The sequence below is a fragment of the Sitophilus oryzae genome, unplaced genomic scaffold (genome assembly GCF_002938485.1).
Source record: "Sitophilus oryzae breed Bouriz unplaced genomic scaffold, Soryzae_2.0 scaffold_1660_pilon_pilon, whole genome shotgun sequence".
Classification (NCBI taxonomy): domain Eukaryota; kingdom Metazoa; phylum Arthropoda; class Insecta; order Coleoptera; family Curculionidae; genus Sitophilus; species Sitophilus oryzae.
Window position 1 is genome coordinate 2,131,561 of NW_022146348.1, and position 21,437 is coordinate 2,152,997.

Below are 21,437 nucleotides of genomic sequence, written 5' to 3' on the forward strand. Positions count from 1 at the left end.
TTTTGGATTACCTAATAATTGTTGTAATTTATTATTAGCACTATACACAAGTTTATAATTGACATTCTTAAAAATTCCTTTTAGACCACGGGATAACTCTCTATCAAACGGTATCGAAAAATATTTAGACGTATCTTTCTCCACTTGAAAAGTCGAATTTTCAGAAATCATTAACCTATACCTACGTTTTCCAATTAATTTATCAACTAGTGAAGGAGAATATCCATTACACTCAGCTACATTCCTAATGTAATCTCTTTCTATTTCATATCTTTCGTTGGAAAGTGGGAAACTAAGTAATCTGTAAACTAAGAAATTTAAACTAGCCATTTTATGTTCAACACTATGATGTGATTCATTAGGAATATATCTGCGTGTGGTCGTATTTTTCCTATAGATATCAAATTCCAGGCAATTATTAGTATTTCTAATAACTAATACATCTAGAAATGGTAATCTGTCGTTGTTCTCAATTTCATGCGTAAATTTAATGGAAGGAAAACGAGTATTTAACTTAGAAATAAAATTATCTATGTGTGTCAAAAACAACAAAAATATCATCCACATACCTAAACCATACTCTTGGAAAATACTCAAACTGATTCTTAGCCTCCACTGCAGGTTTGAATCATGAATAAATTAGCCTAAAATGGAGACAATGTATTACCCATTGCTGTACCTTCCCGCTGTTCAAAAAAGTTGTTATTAAATTGTATTAGTTACACTATAAAAACACACCTAAAACATACAATAAAAAACGACTATCCACCATCTTTTATTGAGATAAGACACTAAACGAAATACAAACCCCAAATCTTAGACAGAATACGCACAACGCGATAACAATACACAATATATAAACTTACAATTCCATACATACGAGGCGTTTCGGAAAAGAATAAGGATAGAAAAACAATAATATAACATACGAACATCTTTCAAAAAACAAAATACCCTTAGATCCATTTTAACGCACACTAAGCCAATGAACACTGGACAACAATCAAAAAATATAATATACAAAATACCATGTGAATGTGATATATTTTATATTGGTGAAACATCTAGACCCTTAAATGTTTGAATTAAAGAGCATAAAGATCATTTAAAAAAAGATTTGCCAGTATTCACACAAGGCACAGAATAGATTTTAATAACGCGAAAATTATAATGAAAGACGCGATAGCCTCTAAAAAAATAAAAAAGGCTTTTTATTTTTCTTTTAAAGGAAATGTAAGATTAATTTTAACATTTGAAACAAATTTTACTTTATTTTAAATATTTTACTTTGCACTCCAGGCGACAGTAGAACTTCTTCCATTAGCTCCCACGAGAACATATCAACCAACGACAATACTCATCCACCAAACTATAACATTCCTGCTATAGCAGTGCTCAGTCCTAATAATAGTCGCCCACCAGATTTACTTTTACCAGGAGAATCGAAAACTTACAGGTGAGTTAGTTATCTCTCCCCCTCTCTCCCATTGGGGAAGCTCACAATCTCTCCCAACTTTTTTTCATGTGATAAATGTACAGATATCTGTACTCTGCATTAAATTAACAGCGGCATAACTTTTGGAATACTTGATATACATACAGTGTGACCCACTCAAGACCGGGCACCCTCCATAAAATCTGTGTTTATAGTCCGATTTTGATGATTTTTTTTTCAAATATAAAGTTTCAAAAAATGTACTTTAGGGCTCAATGTCATGTTATTTCACAAAAAACAAGGCCTACTTAATAAAGTTTTTGTGGTGAAAAATTTGCAAAATCATATTAGCGATTTTTTTTCAAAAAATTTTAGTACACCCCTACATTCGGCATCCCCCAAAACAGTTCTGTACCAAATTTCGTTTAAAATTATTAATTATTAATAATTTTGCAGTTAAATTAAATAATTCCCTATTTTTGCCAATTTAACGATGAGTTTCAAAAGTAACCCTCGAAAAAAACAATCCACGACAACGAGTTTTATTACAAACAATGATAAAAATACTACAAGCAACACAATAACCGAATAATAAGTTAAACATATTCAAATAATTCTAGTTGCTTCTACCAGCCCTCCATTCAGTTCAATACATTTGTCGCATCTTTTTCTTAGATTAACAGTTACATTCCTAAGCTGCTGTGGTGTAATATTTGCAGAAGCCTCTGTAATTCTAATACGTAATTCATATACAGATTGAGGTCTAGACTTGTAAACTTGTTGCTTTAAGAAACCCCAAAGAAAGAAATCAAGGGGTGTTAGGTCCGGGGATCTCGGTGGCCACTCAATTAGCGGGCTATTTCGACCTATCCTTTATTTTCAAAATATTCATTTAACCATTCCCTGACAACTGCCGCGTTATGCACAGGTGATCCGTCCAATTGAAATTTTAAATTCAAACGGGTTTGGCATGGTAAATTATGTATTGCATCCCAAAAGTCATTAATCAGAAAATTCAAAAACGTTGGACTATTCAAATTTCTCTCAAAAAAATATGGACCAATGATTCTATCATCAAGTATGCCACACCACACATTTAATTTCTGAGAATACTGTCTTCTTGTATTGATCACCCATTCAGGGTTTTCGACTGCCCAGAATCGCGAATTTTGAGAGGATACTACTCCGTTTGTACTAAATGTTGCCTCATCACTAAATAAAATTTCTTTTAAGAAATTTCTATTATTTAAATACTCTGCTTGAGCCCATAAGCAGAATTCTAATCGTCTAACATCATCTCCGTTTTCCAAAGTGTGTAAAATCTTTGGTTTAAAGGGTTTAACTTTATTAGTTCGCAAACATCTCCTAATATTTTCCCTTGGTATATCCAAATCAACACTGGCGCCTCTAATGCTTGCACGAGGATTGTTACGAAAATATTCTAATATTTCCTCATTCCGCCTATTTATTCAATGTTCCGGCCTTCTGTTTTTTAGTAAGTATTTTGACACACAACCAGTTTCATTAAAAACTCTATTTATTCGTTGAACCGTGCTTCTACTTACTGCAGGTCTGTCGGGATGTCTGTTGTTAAATTCTCTGGCAGCTTCTCCTGCTTGAAGATAGTTATCACCCACTAAACGAATCATTTCAATTTTATCCCTAATATTTAATTGTTCCATAATGCAAATAATATTTCTTGATACAACACTTTTCTGCGTGCTATTAAATTAATATTCAATTCTACGCTGCAAGAATTGACAGCTAATAAAACCCATTGTTGTGGATTGTTTTTTTCAAGGGTTACGTTATAACTCATCGTTAAATTGGCAAAAATAGGGAATTATTTAATTTAACTGCAGAATTATTAATAATTAATATTTTTAAACGAAATTTGGTACAGAACTGTTTTGAGGGATGCCGAATGTAGGGGTGTACTCAAATTTTTTGAAAAAAAATCGCTAATATGATTTTGCAAATTTTTCACCACAAAAACTTTATTAAGTAGGCCTTGTTTTTTGTGAAATAACATGACATTGAGCCCTAAAGTACATTTTTTGAAACTTTATATTTGAAAAAAAGATCATCAAAATCGGACTATAAACACAGATTTTATGGAGGGTGCCCGGTCTTGAGTGGGTCACACTGTATATCAACTAATCGAAAAGTTATAATTTATACTTAATGTACATATACACTTGCGTGCATAGAAATCCGCCCAAGGCAAAATTTTAAAGTTAACTATATATTCTTTAGAATCTATTTGTCAGATTAAGAAAAAATACATGCTGTTTGAAAGACAATTTCATATTCTTTGAAAAGAGTTTAGAGATATTAATTTGTATTTTGGTTTCTTTGAATTAAAATGATTAAATTAATGCATGAAACAAATTATCGTTTTTTATTACTAAGAGAGGTATGTTATTATTTATTTATTTATTTATGGACAATTAACTAAACTAAATTTTCAATAATGGGTATGACCCCCTCTTGCTCTAACAACATCTCTTATACGATTTGGCATAGATTCGATCAAATTTGATATTGTTTCTTGCGGGATGTTAAGCCACTCTTCCTCTACTGCAACAATGAGCTCTGGGATAGAAGTTGGGGCTCTTCGTCTAGTACGAATTCTTCGTTTTAGCTCATCCCATAAATGTTCTATCGGGGTTAAGTCTGGACTGCATGCTGGCCATTCCATAACCCGAAATCCGACTTCTGACATGTAATCGTGTACGATTCTTGATGTGTGTGCCTTCGCATTGTCATGCATAAAAGTGAATTCGTTTCCAATGTAGTCGACGTAAGGTACCACATGAACTGCTAAAATCTCCTCAATATACCTAGCACCAGTTAAACCTCCTCTCCCGTGCCGACGGTCGCCCCAACGGATGAAAACTGGGTCGGTTCGCGCAGTCATAGAAATTGCATCCCAGATCATGCAGGAACCACCTCCATAAGCAATCCGCTCCTCAATGCAGCATTCTGCGAATCGCTCACCTGGCCTCCGGTACACTTTTCTTCTTTGGTCGCTACCATAGAGGCATATCCTGGTCTCATCTGAGAATAAAACAAGTTCCCATTGTTCTAGTGTCCAATTCAGATGTTCCAATGCAAAACGCAGGCGATGAGCTGGGGTAAGTTTTGGACCAATTGCGGGTGTTTTGGGGGTCATGTTACTTTCCTTCAATCTTCGTCTTACTGTCCACTGACTAATAGTCACTCCTCGTGTTTCACGGAGATGTTGTTGCACCTGAATAGCATTAAGACGCCGATTTCTTAACATTGTTGACACAATAAAGCGGTCATCACGATCCGTTGTATATCTCTTTCTACCAGTTCCAGGTCGACTACGAAAGGATCGAGTCTCCTCATATCGTTCACACACTCTTCGAACCGCTCCGCGTGTCATATGTAGTTGCCGAGCTACAGCTCTCTGTTTAAGTCCATTTTCGATTAAAGCGATTACTTGGGCGGCTTTTTCCGGTGATGTATGCATTAAATTGAAACACTAATCAAACAATGAAACACAACTAATCAAAGAATAAAAGAACAATGTGAACATTTCGATTACAAAGGTAGTAATTGCAATATTTGACAAGTTTGTTATTCTTATTGTCACCACAACACAAATACCTTTTATTTGTTTACCCGTTGGTACGCCTATAAACGATAAGTACCCTGAATAAATGTATGCTCATATTAAAGCATGTTAAATTGTCTTTGAAACAGCTCATATTTTTTACTTGCCATGATAAATAGATTCTAAAAGACACAGTTAAAACCAAAAGTTCACAGTGGGCCGATTTCTATGCACGTAAGTTTAGTTTCTAAGTTGGCTTTATTTAAAGTGCCTAAAACTACTCATTATTATCTTTTAGTATAATCTAAAAGTAAATACCTATCTATATCCCATCAAAAACATAGAATGTAAAAAATGCCAAGTCTCGCAATACAATTCTTCCACTATAAAAAGTTGTAAGATCTCATGTAAAACCAAGTCAGTTTATTTTATTTAGTTTCTAGTAGTTTTTGCAAGCAAACCTTGTATTTTTCAAAAGTGGCTCATCCCTATAACTTTTTATTTTTTCAGATAAAAAAACGACATTTGATATGACATATGATAAGACGCATGATTTGACATAAATGAGGATTGATTGATGCATTCAATTAGTTTCGTTATCACTTCCTGTTTCACCGGAAATGACAACAATAATTTTTAAATGGTACTCTCGATGTTTTTTTTTCACTTTATTGGATAGAAAATTACATTCTGAATAGAATGACATGTCAATTTTTGACATGTTTAATTAAGAAAAAAAATGCATTTTAAATTTCAGTCTAGAGTGCCAAGGCCATAAATGTAACGACAATTTGACTCGAAATCAAGTTTGTGGTCAAGGATACTATAGAGATAAGGATAGTTCGATTCCTATCTTCCTGCACTGTCAGTTTTTTTACGCCATCTGGGGACCGAGTTGAAGTTGGCGCTAAAGGTTTTAGACAGTGACAGTTATTTTTGCATTTGACGGACTAGCGCACAGTGCGTTGGAAGATAAATTTAGCGGGACAAAAGCGTTGCATTAGAAATAAGCCAACAAATGTGTACTGTAAGAATAAATAGTAGACATTCCAATTGTAATAAAAATGCATGAATATTCTTTGTATTTCGATACATTTTTATCAGCCAAATTTGGTCGTTTTCTGCTCAGCAAGGCAGAGATCAAACGAAAGCAAAATATTTACAAGTGCTTATACATTTTATTCCAAAGCCAAATTATGTCGAAGATTGCCAAAGGTATGTACTTTTCTACTGTACGTATGTATATTATTTGTTAAAATCCTTCATGCCTTTGTTCTGCAGATATCAAACTTTCACTTTTTTTCAAATATCGATATATTGAATGATGTAGATCTTTTGAGTTACCAATAGTTACCAACACAGGTAGCCACAGTCACAGGGAGTTCAAGCTTAACAGGTGAATGCCCAAAAAGTTTCATTTCAATCGGATAGTATAAAAACAAAACAACTCCATCAAAAGGCACTGAGTTTAAAAAATTGTCTTAGATACTTACTATATATGAATTTACAATTACCGAGTGTTAAAATTAAAATTAAAATATCTATCTTAATTAATATTTTTAAAATAAAATATAATTTTTAAAATAAAATATAGAGGGTGTCACAAGATTACAAAGTAATTAAAAATAACTGCTAAAGAGTTTTTGTAAGTATTTCACCTGATATCATAATTTTATGTATTTGGCAATAGTTTACAATACGGTTTTTGTGTGTCATGTACGAATAATATCATAGTTTTATTATCTTGTATTTAATTATTAATAAATTAAGTTGTTAATAAATAAATAAATTTAACCATATAGTTGCTATATATTAGACCATTTGCTACGTTCTTAGATTTTAAGTCCCAAACATTGCTCTTGAGATTTTGTCCCGCTAGAATAACCATCCGCCGCACTGTGGAGCGCTGGTCAGCGCGTGACGTAGCATTCCACGGCGACTACGACAGCGGCGATTTGAGGCGATCGAACAGTACTTTAGAATATATACAGTCCTTGGTTTGTGGTAACAAATTATTCGTAAAAAATACTTTTTCCAAATATGCTAATGAGCCACCGTCGGCGTCGTTCCATTTGAAAAAATTGAGATATGATTAAAAATACGATTTGGTTATTTTTTGAAATGTCATTCTATTCAGAATATCATTTTCTATCATATACAGTAAAAAATACCGTTTAAACATCAAAAGTTGTAGTCATTTCCGGTGAAACAGGAAGTATATAAAGTAATTGAATGCGTCAATCAATGCCGATTTATGTCATATGTGTATACCAGCAAATACAAGTTTTTTTTATTTGATAAAATAAAAACGTTATAGGGGTGAGCGACATTTTGAAAGACACCCGGTATTATCTCTCTAAAACTGTGTTTTGATATACATTTTAGTAATAACAATAAACGCGAGACGGATACAGCAAGTGGAGAAAACGATAAGGACAAAAGAGTGAAATTATCAGAAAGCAGCGGCCCGTTTTGCGAGAAAGAAAATGTCGATCCCAGAAGATTACAAGCCACGGTAAGATTACTGAATATTAACTGTAATTTAATATAGGTAACTCAAATAACAAAAAAAAAGTATTTACAGGTTACACTAAAACCAGAGATTATAGATTATAATCTTTGTTTTTTCTTTATTGTTTTTCGTGGTTCCAATTTTCGGAATCGGGTACTAGTTAGGTGACTAGTTTGCGCACATAGCACGCCCACTTATGGCCTCTAAAATTGTGCACAGCGCCTGACCGGCACAGTTATTAGAGAGATATCGGAAAACCGAATAGCGTCATCAAGTATTTACGCGTACCTTATCAACTATGGTTACGATATGCGCGAGTCAACGCAACACCCGCTAATAACGTTACCGCCTGACGTAATTTGCGGATCAATTACACCAAGCGCTCTTTCTAAATAACCTCCGGTAACGTTTAAAAATTGCTTAAATGGGCATGTGCGGGTATTTGACAAACGGAGCCGGCCGGCGAGATCTTTTATCTTAGGTTATGTTTGAATTGTTTTGAATTATTGCTTTAGTTTTATTAGGTAATTTGATATTTAAGTAGCTGGGATTAGTTTTGATTAAATAAATATGGATTCTACCTCTTCCAATACTAAAGAACCTATAAAGAGTCTTAGGTTTACAGCAGATGACGACTTAGCCCTTCTAAGAGAATTTGTTGTTTGTTGCCCTAAACCCATTGGCAGACGTTGAACAATAAAGCACTGGAAATAAGCACTTTAGCCCTTTAGTTTTAAAATACCTAGTAAACAAAACAATTTCAAAGTTTTAAATTCAAAGTTAGGTTAAGTTTAAAAGACGCGACGCGATCAGAATTCTTTCCGATCCGATAACTATAAATGAAGAGAGTTAATACCACCTCACGTAAAGGAAATAACACCTGGCCTTATTAACGTCCATGCACGCTATTCGGTTTAGCGATATCTCTCTATGTTTATTGTTATTTTACGCGAGTTTATTTTTGCGCACAGGAAATTTGACTCGTTTGCACATCGTCATAAAAAACAATTTTCGTACCAACGAAGATTTTTATCTGTATACTTATAGGATACCTAATCTTTTCAAACGAAGAAAAGCGTGTAGGATTATTGGTTCAACTTTTCTTGACCATACAAATTGTGGGGGGGGGGTCATAATGAAAGTCATGCTGGAACCACTCGTGTAGATGCGCGAGTATCTACACGCTTTTCTTCATTTGAGAAATTCATATTTACAATTTTTGTTTATTACAATTTACATGTGTTTGTATCATATGTCAAAAATGACAGGCTTTAGAAAAAAATGGAGGACACAGTCTCATTAAGGATGTGATTATCTACAACTTTTATCTGAAAACTTTTTGTCTAAAATAGCTTATAATGGAATTAGGGACAATTTTTAAAATAGTCAAAATTTGATTTTTTCGAAATATCTAGTAAGCCATGAACTTTTTCAAAAAATCAGAAAGGCGCATATTTATGACCCCACAAAACTGCAATTCTTTCCCCATTTAACCGATTCTCTATCTCCGTTAGTTTCCGAGATACCCATAGAGAACATCGTAGGAAACTCTATACTTATTTCGTTTTACTTTGAGCCAATAACAGTGTTTAAATACATTTTTAAAATTATATAAATATGATAATTTAATTATTTAATATTAACAACTTTTATTTTAATAATTATATAACAAAAATAATAACACATTATTGTTTATTATTTATTGTTTATTGTTTATTATTATTGATTATTAAAATTCGAAAAATTTTCATATGTTAATTATATTTAACAAGGAGTAATAAATGTAAGAATAACTCCTTAATTTCTTAATTGACCGGTTTAGTATTTTAGTTACTAGTAATTATACCGTATGATCGAAAAAAAATGGCGTCCTGGGAAATGACGATCAATAACATTTCCAATATAGCCGTTTTCTTTTCGACCATACGGTACCAGTATTATACCGGGTGCATCTCAAAAGTGGCTCTCCCCTATAACTTTTTTATTTTTTTTACATAAAAATACGAGGTTTGGTATGTTAGTATATGACATAAATTAGGATTAGGAAGTGACCGAAAACAATTTAATACGTCAATCAATCCTAATTAATGTCATATACCTACTAACATACCAAATCTCATTTTTTATCTGAAAAAATCGAGGAAAAAATAAAAAAGTTACAGGGGGTGAGCAACTTTTGAGACGCGCGCGGTGTAATTAGTTACTAGTGAAAAAGGACAAAAAAAAACATAGAACAATTATTATTTTTTATAATTTTAGTCTGGAACAACAATTTTTGAGACCTCTTTCCAAAAATTCAAAATTATCTTACAGTAAATTAAGTTCTGACCCAGTGTCTCTTATACACTTTTAATAGTATAACCTATTAAAACATAAACAAGAAATAAAATATAAACATAGAAAAGCGCACAAAATTTGCAACATTTAAAATTTGTCAAAGGAAAGTCAAACAAATATGACAGAAAAGATATTTCAAGTTGGTTATAATGGAGTCTGTATTCCTTTATAATAATTACTTAATTACTTATCATATTGTATTCTACACCTTTCATATTTATATTAATAAATATGATCTATACTGATTGATATCTCTCTTTTTTGTAGATCGCTACCTATTTACAAGAGAACGTGGCAGAAAGTCCACGTGGACTTGACGAGTATGTCACCCCTAAACATACTCCTTCCAGTCATTACTTGGCTACTTGTAAATTTGTCGAATTTTTATTGACGGAACGCATCGTCTATTTTGTTACTAGAAAGATCGATTAAAACGGTAGTAGACCGAGCTTGAAGAACAGTGCATCCGTAAAATAGTTGCGTGATTTTATTAATTTTTATTGTTTTTTTTTTCTTGATTTTTTAATTTTTATAAAGATTATGTCTCATTTACGTGGAAAGATGTTGAAAAAATAAAACCGATGTGATATTTTTCAATTTTTTTTCATAAGTAATGGCATATATTATAAAGTATTTATCTTTGAATAAGAAGACTAAGGAAGGAGCATAATGCTATCCATGTATTCATGCATGGTGGACGGAAAAAGCACTCTAGGGTGGGGATCCTTGACAGTTCTGTTTGACGATTCATTTGACACATTTGAATTTGATTTGAAATTTTATGGATTTGTCAGTCTTTACAGAGCTTATTTTATGTTATTTACTATTTATTCTACTACTGATAGTTGTATAAAGGTAGTAAATCTAGATGGAAATTGTGGCAGAACTTAAATTAACAGTGATACTATCGCGATTTATCGAAAAGACTCTAAAATAGTTGGTTGTGTAGCGTGCGGTAGATCTCGGCAAAAATCGAGTGAAATAATGGAACAACTTTTCGCTAGTAAGTGACTATATATTATACATACGTGTAGTAAACCGATCATTTATGAAATTCACTTAAATTAACAAATTATATATTTTTTCTTGCATTTTTGCTTTTATTTACTACTTGTCAAAGATTAGATGTCAAAGAATTTAGATACGTCAATTTTATTTACCAGATTTACCTGCTTCAGTAGCGTATCGGATGTTTGTGTTAATAAATAATTATTATAACTTATCTATTTTTATTAGAATTATATATTTTTGTAACAATTTTAAACCAAATTAATAATTCTAAACTACCAACATTTATTCACAACTTCAAATAAAACAACATATTATTGAGTCTACCCCACGTCTACCCTACATCATAGTTTTACATTTTTTAAATAAAATTAGAACGGCACTGATAAACCGGAATTTAAGTCGGCCATATTTGAGGCCCATCGCGATGGATCTAAGATTTTTGATATGCTCCTTCCTTAGTCTTCTAATTCAAAGGTATTTATAGCACGCCCATATTTTTATTCCCCCCTTACAGATGCTCCGTAGCTACAGAACGGATAGACGTGCCTATCAAAATTCAACGCAATAATTTCGTATATTTTTGTACTAGTAGCAGTGTATATTACATAAATTTAATTTTCAGAGTCTGTCAAGACGGAGAGGGTCTGCACCCGTGTCTTTACCATTATCAAAGCCAGATGAGAACGTACCCACTGCTGGCGGTGGGTTAACCACATCTGACCTCCAAGCGCTACGTAGAGGCTCTGTACCTGTGGAAATAGTGGCTCACTTTAGTACGTAATATTTACGTTTTTTTACCCCAAAAAACCATTCTATAGAAATATTTGGGTCTGTATATTGGTAAATATAATTTCTTGGGTCGAGATTTCCGTATGTAAGAAGAGTACAATGCTTTTATAAGGTACTGAACAAAGAGAGAATAGTAAACACGTTGCCAAACGTATGAGATAAACCTAGAAACTGTGCACATTGCTAAGAGACGTGGAAGGGGATATAGCAGATTTGTCGCAGTTGACCAGTCGACCCAATCAGTACCTCTGTCAGTACTGAAAGGTCTAGGGAAAGGTGTGCATCATGCGTTCAGCTTCACGATTTAATTACGTCTCGTGATACTTTTGTCTATTTATTAACGACTCGTTGTAATTTTCTCTATAGCTTGAACATTTTTAAGTGCAAGCTAGAAACACTGGCATTTTTGGTAAAAATAAGTGTAATTGAGTTGGTGTTCGACAGTGGTCGCGCTATTAGAACTCTGAATTCAAAAATCGATATCTCGAAATCTATTAGAGATAATTGATTGTACTTTTTCAAAAACTTTTTTAATATTTCTGCTGTATTTTCTTCGTAGACAGTATGTGAAAATCTTTATCAATAAAAAAATAATTACACGATTGCTGAAAATTGCTATGCTCTAAAAGTAAGTGGATGGGTTGTTTACAATTTTTGAATTGAAAAACAACCTTATCGAATTTTTCTTATGTAAACATATTGTAAAAGATCCGATCTTCAAAATAAAAAAAGTTTCAATATCTAAAGTGGTTCTTGGGTTATGGTGTGTTATTTGTTAAAAAGGTTAGTTTTTAAATTATCGCGATTACTGACGTTTTCTCGTTATAAAAAAAATGACACCCTAACGATATCCTTATAATTCCATTTCATATGCTCAGAAACATGTCTAATGATTTTATCTAGTTATCTTTTCGAAAAAAAGTCTTTTAGAAATAAGCGGTTTGCGATCGTAATTTTACTTTACTTGCTAGGGGCAGGCGTACCGGCAACGCCGCAACAGCACACCGTCGCATTTCTCTCACTTCGACTTAATAAGATCCTTATGCGATTTACTTCCACACATGTAAATACCGACCCAAAAGTAACAGTTGCCAGCAAGGTATGGCAAGAAGTATTTTTATTTTAAATATTACATATTGATACTGTAAGAACCTTTCACTTTTTATTTATAGATTTATTAGGATGCACTAAAAAAATATTTTTTTCTTTTCCGTTACCGTGAAAATATCGTTCAGGATGATGAAAAAAAAATTCTGGCAAAGTTTGAGCTTTTAATATTAATATTAATTATTAATTCCCATTTAAATAGTACGGGAAATTTTTTTTCTTTGGAATTTTACTGCGTTCTAACACAAGATCTAATAAATCAGTGTTAGAATAATATGTTATATTTTATCACGAAATAATGGATCAAAAACATAAAATAAGATATTTTATTATTAAATATTTTTTTACGTTTTTATTTTTTTTTCTGTAGGAAGCTTTGAGGAGGATAATGGTAATGAACCCTCTGGACATATAATAAATATAACTCCAGTTGAAACTAATCGTACCTTTGGACAGTACCCAAGGCGAGGTTCCGCTCCAGTGGACCTGCCCCCTAGTGGCGTTACTAGTCGATATGAATTTACTCGTCATACTAGTCTTAATGGCAAGGTAAATTATGGTTTCTAATACTCTTTTGGATTTAATATGATTTAAATTTTAGCAAAATTGTGTAGGCCGTTTAATCCCGATTAAAAATTGTATCTTGATATTATGTTGATTTCGATCTCCTGGAAATGAATGAGATTTTTATATGAATGGAGATTTTTGTCTCATCAAGGAGATCGAAAATTAATAAATTATTTTGATCTAATTTATTCATTAAAGTTTATTAAAATTTATAATACTGATGTTCAGTTCTACCTTCAGCAAATTCAAAAATAAATAATGGCATTTGAGATAATTACAAAAGACCTATTTTTAAAAAGGTTTTTAACAACCTACTTCTTTAAAACTATACATTTTCGCACTCTTATTCAGGTATAGGTTTTTTTTTCATATTTTTTGATGAGAAACCATGAGTACTTATTTGAAACTTTGGCCAGTTAATGGCATTAAAAATGTTCAAAGGTTGCTATTAAGACTTCGATAAAGGCAAATTAACAAAATTGCCTTTATCTCATCAATGCAATGAGATCAAAACCGAAAAAGTATCAAGAGGCAACTTTTAATCGACATTAAACTATACAGGGTTGTTCACCACATACGACACGGAGTATTGTAGCTAAACGATTCGATTTTTGCAAATTGTAAGTTTTGGGTTTATTGAAGGACTATTAGAGCTACGATTTAAAAATATTTTTACAAAATACAGTGTCCCAAATAAACTAAAAATATCAAAGTTGTATTTTTTTTAAATGAAACACCCCGTATATTATTACATTTTTAGTTTCTACTAGTAAAATAAAGGTAAATTTGATTAAGGTTTACCGCATTTTAATCTTACCGTTTTTGAAATATTTAGGTTTTTGTCAAAATACAGTAATAATTTTAATGCTTCATTTCTCTAGGCGTATTTAAGTTTTTAAAACCAAATATTGTACTGAAGTATTTCTATTTACTAAATTTTGTGGTGCAATAATGAAAATTATATTACCTTATACAGAGTGTCTAAAAATTTATTTTAAATAATTACTAGCTTTAAACGGCAATAACTTGTTTAATTTAAATGGAATACCCTGTATATTTTATAAGAATCAAATGCACAATTTAATTGTCTATCAAATTGTATTAAACCATTTTTTACCTATCTCTTCAAGTTTTCGTAGAAAGTGCATTTTTTTATAATTAAGACCTCATTTATCAATATACCCATGGAATATTGACATTTTAGATTACTTTTAAAGATGTAACAAATTTTTAAAGATACAGATACTAATATTGTCGATATAGTTCGTTTATTTCTTTAAAAATAAAAAAAACTGTTTAAATATTTGTTAAAAGATTGGTCCTTTTTTAATATGATTCCAGTATTCAAACTACATTAACTGACTATTTGTGTTGATTAATAAGATAATAATTGCTCCAAATACTAAAAAACTGAATTTTGTATGTATTAGACTGTAGTAAAAAGTAACACCTTAAAAATTTGATTTCATTTTTTGACAAATGCTTATTTTTTATTATTATATTAATTTCTGATTCAAATCGACATTTATTTAGAATGATTTATTAACTAACACAATTAAGTATGTAATTAATTAATATTTGGGCGGAAATAATGGTGGTATATTTAATTAATGGTATACTCTTTTACAAAGATTTAAATAGTTTTTCTTTTTGTATACAAATGGGTTAGTAATATTATCGTTTTTAGCACCTGTACATTTTTACATTTGTTGCTTTAAAACAATCTAAAATGTCAATATTCCATGGGTATATTTATAACTTGAAGAGATGGGTAAAAATGGTATAATACAATTTGATAGACAATTACATTGTGCATCTGATTCACGTAAAATATATAGGGTGTTCCATTTAAATTAAACAAGTTATTGCCGTTTAAAGCTAGTAATTATTTAATATAAATTTTGGACACTCTGTATAAGGTAATAAAATTTTTATTATTGCAACACAATATCTGATCAATAAATAATCTTCAGTAAATATTTAGTATTAAAAACTTTGATACCCTGGGAGAAATAAAGCCTTAAAATTTTTAATGCAATTTCATAAAATTGAAAATATTTCAAAAACGGTAAGGTTTAAGTGTGATAAACCTTAATCAAATTTACCTTTATTTCAATCGTAGAATCCAAAAATAGAATAATATGCAGGGTGTTCCATTTAAAAAAATACGACTATAATATTTTTTACTTATTTGGGAAACTCTGTATCTTGTAAAAATATTTTTAAATTGTAGCTTTAATAGACCTTCAACCAACCCAAAACTTACAATTTGTAAAAATCTAATCGTTTAGCTACAATACTCCGTGTCGTATGTGGTGAACAACCCTGTATAGTTCTTATCACGAAACTTTTCCTCTATACTTTTGTACATTTGGCAAATTTGGCATTTGTACATAATGCCATTACTCAAACGAAAAAAACCTAGGCAATACCTAGGCAGTGGATATAAATTTGTTCTGATGTAATGTTATGTTACAGTCCATAATAAAGAATATTTGGATTTTCGAGACATATTAATATTTTATTATCTAATATAGTTTAAACCTTATTTAACTCTTCTCTACCGTCTCAGTAATTTTTAGCAAATTCATTTTAGCAACATTTTAAACAATAATTTAGATTTGGCTTTTAGTTCTCAGACTTGGCTTTTAGTCCGTCTCCAATTCAAGCCAAGCATAGATATGTTTTCTCCGTCAACCGCAGAGTTCGCGTCAAATTCGTCTACCTTCTTACAAAGGGGAGCTCGAAAAGTATTGCACCGAGGCCCCCTTGTCAATCTACATTACCATATTCTTAGTATACATTTAGATCAAGACTATTTAAATTTACCTAATGCTATTCATTCTTTTTTTTTTTTGCTGCCAGTCATATATATTAGTTATTAATAAAAGAATATTGAGTAAAACTATACAGGGTGAGTGTTAAGTAAGTACAAATATTTTCAGTGGTGGTATATTTCGACCCCATGAACACCTCTATGAGTTTTTTTTTGAAAAAAAAAAGATGTTAAAAATCGAGTATTTTCTTTTAAATTTTCCTGTATATTTTAGAAAACTTTTTAGAACTTCCTGTTCACCGCAAATTTTCCCAAGGTATAATTTCTTAATCTCTCATATTACGGCACTACAAGAGATGCAAATACCGAAAAATTGAGGTGGCTCAAATTTAAAAAAAATCTATTTTTTTTAAATTTCCAATCATTAATAACTCGATTGGGCACTTATTTGAAACTCGATAAAGAAAATATATTATGTTTATTTTATTGAGATCTACCAGTCCTGAAAATATTTGCACTTATATACTCACCTTGTATAATAAAAATTTTCAAACCGAACAAACAACAGATGATTATTAAAATTATAAGTGTCCCAGAGAAAGATATTTTACAATAGTTATTTTACAAATTGGTGTTTATGTTTAAAAGTAACGACGATTATACTGATGAAAAATGATTAGTTAGTTATGGATTCACTAAGGATCTTACGTCACTTTAGTTTGGTTTGAAGAAGAATTAACCGTTTAATTTTTGCTAATCCAATCTTTTTTTGAGCTCTGATCGGAACCGGCCCACCGGCCCATATTTCCACCGGCCCACCGGGAATTTTCCCGTTTTCCCATATGGCCCATCCACCCCTGTCTACCGATAACAATGTGCAATGATGTTAGGTCTATAATTACCTCCTTTGCTGCTTTTGGGCATGTTCCCATGCCTGATATCCCATATTCGCGTCCCTGTTGAATCTGTCAACACTTTATTAGCATTAAAATATGTATCACTTATAGTAACTTTTTCCTTCAAAATTTCATTCGAACTGCTAAAAGAACCTAGAAGAAAATTATAGTAAATCCAAAAAAAAATAAGATTTTAACCCCCTGTAGCTACGAAACAAAGCAGAATCTGACCTATGTTGGTATAAAAAATAAATCTTATTTTTACCTGAGGAATCTCCCACGAGAGATGGCACATGTTCTTTGACCCAGTGTATACCCTGTATAGTTAATTTCTCTACAAAATCTTATATTTCGTAAAAACCAGAAATTTATTTTAACTTTAACCTTTTATTGTTGTTTCCAGGCGTGCCGTGGCCGTAGCAAAAAACCCCTGCGCAGGCGCAGTAGCGGTGGCACGGAACCGGGGAGCGCCGTGTCCGAGATCGGTGGGGGCGGCGGAGGCGGAGGCGGCGGCGGCGGTGGCGGTTCCGATGCCCTGGCTCGTTTCTGCGCCCAACTGCACCGACGCTCCACCGCAGAGAGTCCCGACGCGCTGCTGGCTCGGCGCCGTGGCTCTTTGCCCATCGAGGTCCTTACTGTTGGCCACTCAGGTATGCTATAATTTATGATTAGTATATGCTTTCTAGAATACAATAATTATGGGTGACTTAAACTCCATAATTGGAAAAGGACGATGTGAAGACATTGTGGGTGAGCATGCTCTTGGGGAGAAAAACGACAGAGGAGATAGGCTCATTCAATTCTGCCAAGAAGATTACATTATAACTAACACTTTCTTCAAATTAGCCTCCTACAAGGTTGTATACCTGGAAGTCAAACGCCGAAACCCGAGACAGAATTGTCAGAAACCAGATCGACTTTATACTGATAAAATCACGCTTCAGAAACTGGATAAAATCAGTGAAAATATAACCAGGTGCTGATATAGGATCAGATCATAACCCTGTGGTAGGGGTAAAGCTTGATTTTCATGCATCCGTTGTCTGACGATACGTTGATACGATATTAATTTTATTGGTAGAATTTAAAGACGGTGCTCTGATTGGAACACATGATTCTGATCACAAGCGCATGTATATTCTTAAGACGGTTAGAAGACTCTGAACGGCATCTCCTTAAATTAGTAAGGCCAAGTTCTTAGGCCTAACGATTATGAACAAAGTATGGACCAATCATTTTTAATATCTTCTTTAAAAAGAAAGATAAATTTAACACCGTTTGAGGTATAGTCTGTCTAACGACAAAATCCTTGACAGTGATAGATGTCTAACTTTGGCAAAAAAAATGTACATGTACTGCCAAAATATACTTTCACTGTCAAGCGACTGCCAATGACTGCCAGGAAGACTGCCCAGTCTGCCATACAATTATAGTCGACTGTCGTAAGATTGATGCCAACGACTGCCAAGAATATATACATGTATTTCCTTTATGTCCGTCATTTTAATTCCAAAGTAGATTATTTTATTTTACTAAAAAAAAATAAAATGGAAAATCATATTGAAATATGATTTGTAATTTTTGAAATAAACCAATACAAGACTGATTAAAATCAACAAGAGACAACGGATGACGCATGTTTGTGGATACGGTACTGGTCACTTTTTTTCCGTGGTCTGTATTTTAATGCATACGATTAGAGATAGATATACATGACCAGTTGACAGACAGAGAGATAAAATAAAAAGCGGCATACAATGTTGCCGGTTCGTACGTGAAATAACATAATAAACTAAAAAAATAATTTAAGTTTGTAGTGTAACAACCCAAATTCGTCAACAAAGTTGAAGAGGTAATATTTTGACCAAATAATATTTTTTTTAAATATTTTTTTATTGTGATTATCTCGGATGCGCCTCGACAGAAGCAATATTTTGGGAAATTTGAGGAGAATAGGTTATGTAAAAAAAACGCTAAATTTGTAAATAGCCCTACCTATTTTATTAAATGAAATGAAAAGAGTGCCGTACTCTGCCTGGAATTCACATGTAAAAGAGCACGGCAGAGAAAACCATGATCACTATTCCAGAGAATCTAACTATGCTGTCCTGAACTTTAATAAAAGAGAAATAATAATATAGAAACTGTCCCCATACCTAGGTTTATAGTTTAATACACTCAAAACATGCCACATTTATATCGTTCAAAACTGAAGAGTTTTTTTTTAGTTTAACGGGTCCCCACCCGTAGGTACGAAGTCCCTTGTTGTTTTGGTGCCAATATCTTATAATTTAATAAATTGTAAGTTATTCTATGAGTTATTCTATTTATTGTTTTTGTTTGCCCTTTTGCGAGCTAAGATATTCGCCCATAGTACACTCAACAAGGCCCTTATTCTTACAAACCACAAACATCGGCACGAAGGAACAGTAAACGATTTTATTTAGATTACTTTTAAACTGAAATTATTTACAGCATAAATAGATTCCATTAAATGCATACACATGTTATATATTGTCTTTGTCAGATCAAATGAATAAGGAAAAGCTTTAGAACAGAATTACAACAAGAAATCAAAATAATATGATTTAGTTAACATTAGTTAAATAATGAGAAAACTTTTACTTTACCTTTAATAATATTCGTTGTCACAAAACTCAAAAACTAAAATAATATCAATGCGTCTCGAATGGTAGTCTCGAAGCTATTATCTAACAACTATCACCTCCGTTCGTCGCCTGATTTTCCTCTTCCTAGTTTGTGAATACTATTTTAAAAATCAATAATTTTATTTATGTATACAGAGTGTCCTAAAATTGAATGTTTTGAATTTAAAGAAATATGAAAAAAAATTTAAACAGGCGGTTCATCTCTTCATTGATTTGTTGAGATTAGTTTCAAAATAGGGCTATAGTAATCGTATTTATAGGTGTAATGCTTCGTTCTAAAACTACCCAGAATCACGGGCTACACGCCATAGAACCAATAAGATTTGCACTAAATTGAAACAGTGCTCAATTTTGACAACTAACCACTACGGTTGTTTGGTAACTAAAGTCAAAATTGAGCCCTGTTTGAATTTAGTACAAATTTTCTCGGTCCTATTTTATAGTTGTGCCAGCAATACAACGTAATTCTGAGACCGAGACTTCTAAGATTCTATTAAACTTGTAGTAACTAATTGTAAAACTATTTGTAAAAATTGTAGATCCCACCTTAGATGCAACATTTTTCGTAAAAGCTTTTTTGGGCGGTTTGAAACTTTGATACAAATTCCAGCAATACTGCATAGAAGAAATGTATCAAGCAAACATTTTTCTCTTTTTAATACATCTGATTTTTCATTAATCTGTCGTACACGTTAAAATCCAGACCACTTTCGGTGACCAAAGCTGTATAAATCCATCCATAGTTAACTAATATATTTGAAACTTTTTTTCGTGAAGTAATTAGGTTGGTATGGATGTCATCTCCCTTTTTTTGGTCATTGTCTGTGGAAATCTTCTCTGAGTTGTAAAACAGAGCATATTGTTGTTTTATCAATCGTACAAATAATAGTAAATGTTACCTTTAAATCATATTTTTAATACTCTGGTTATATATGTTTTTGTGTGTACGTTAGTTATATTTTTATATAATCTCAGTTAGCAGTACTTAAATGACAGTCCTGACAGTGATTGTATTGTATTTTACTCTAGGTACTATCGAAAAAAAAGTGAACTTAGAAATGGTCTAGAAATTACGAAATGGGTCATTTTATTATAAAATTACAAAGTGAATATCATAGATTGTCATTTCAAATCCAACTAAGTAATTTTTTCATTATACAGGGTGAGTTTCCTACGATGTTCTCTATGGGTATCTCGGAAACCACTAGAGATAGAGAGTCGGTTAAATGGGGAAAGAATTGCAGTTTTGTGGGGTCATAAATATGCGCCTTTTAGATTTTTGAAAAAGTTCATGGCTTACTATATATTTCGGAAAAAAACAAATTTCGGCTATTTTAAAAATTGCCCCTAATTCCATTATAAGCTATTTTAGACAAAAAGTTTTCAGATAAAAGTTGTAGATAATCACATCCTTAATGAGATTGTGTCCTCCGTTTTTTTCTAAAGCCTGTGATTTTTGACATTTGACACAAACATATGTTTTTTTAAATGGAAACCATAGTTGGCCATGACTTTATAAAAAGTGCCATTTTTTAAGCTTTTCAGCGATATAAGCTATAATATGTTTTCTTCGAAAAATTATCGAGTTATAGCCAATTCTTATCATTTTTAAATAATTTCACTTAGTTAGCCATGGAAACAAACGTCTTTGCTCTTATAAATGCGAAGCTGCCACATCCAAACTTTGTAAATTAAAATAAACAAAAATTGTAAATATGAATTTTTCAAATGAAGAAAAGCGTGTAAGATTATTGG

The 21,437-nt window shown here is 32.1% G+C and overlaps 1 protein-coding gene across 1 annotated transcript in view; it reads left to right on the forward strand.

Moving 5' to 3' along the window:
• LOC115880928 overlaps positions 1–21,437 on the forward strand; it is a 270,255-nt gene that overhangs the window by 246,946 nt on the left and 1,872 nt on the right. Inside the window, exons 14-18 of the mRNA XM_030898260.1 lie at positions 1,300–1,456; positions 7,404–7,533; positions 11,501–11,651; positions 13,145–13,323; positions 17,417–17,663. Coding sequence (XP_030754120.1) covers positions 1,300–1,456; positions 7,404–7,533; positions 11,501–11,651; positions 13,145–13,323; positions 17,417–17,663 — 864 coding nt within the window. The remainder of the gene's footprint in view (positions 1–1,299; positions 1,457–7,403; positions 7,534–11,500; positions 11,652–13,144; positions 13,324–17,416; positions 17,664–21,437) is intronic.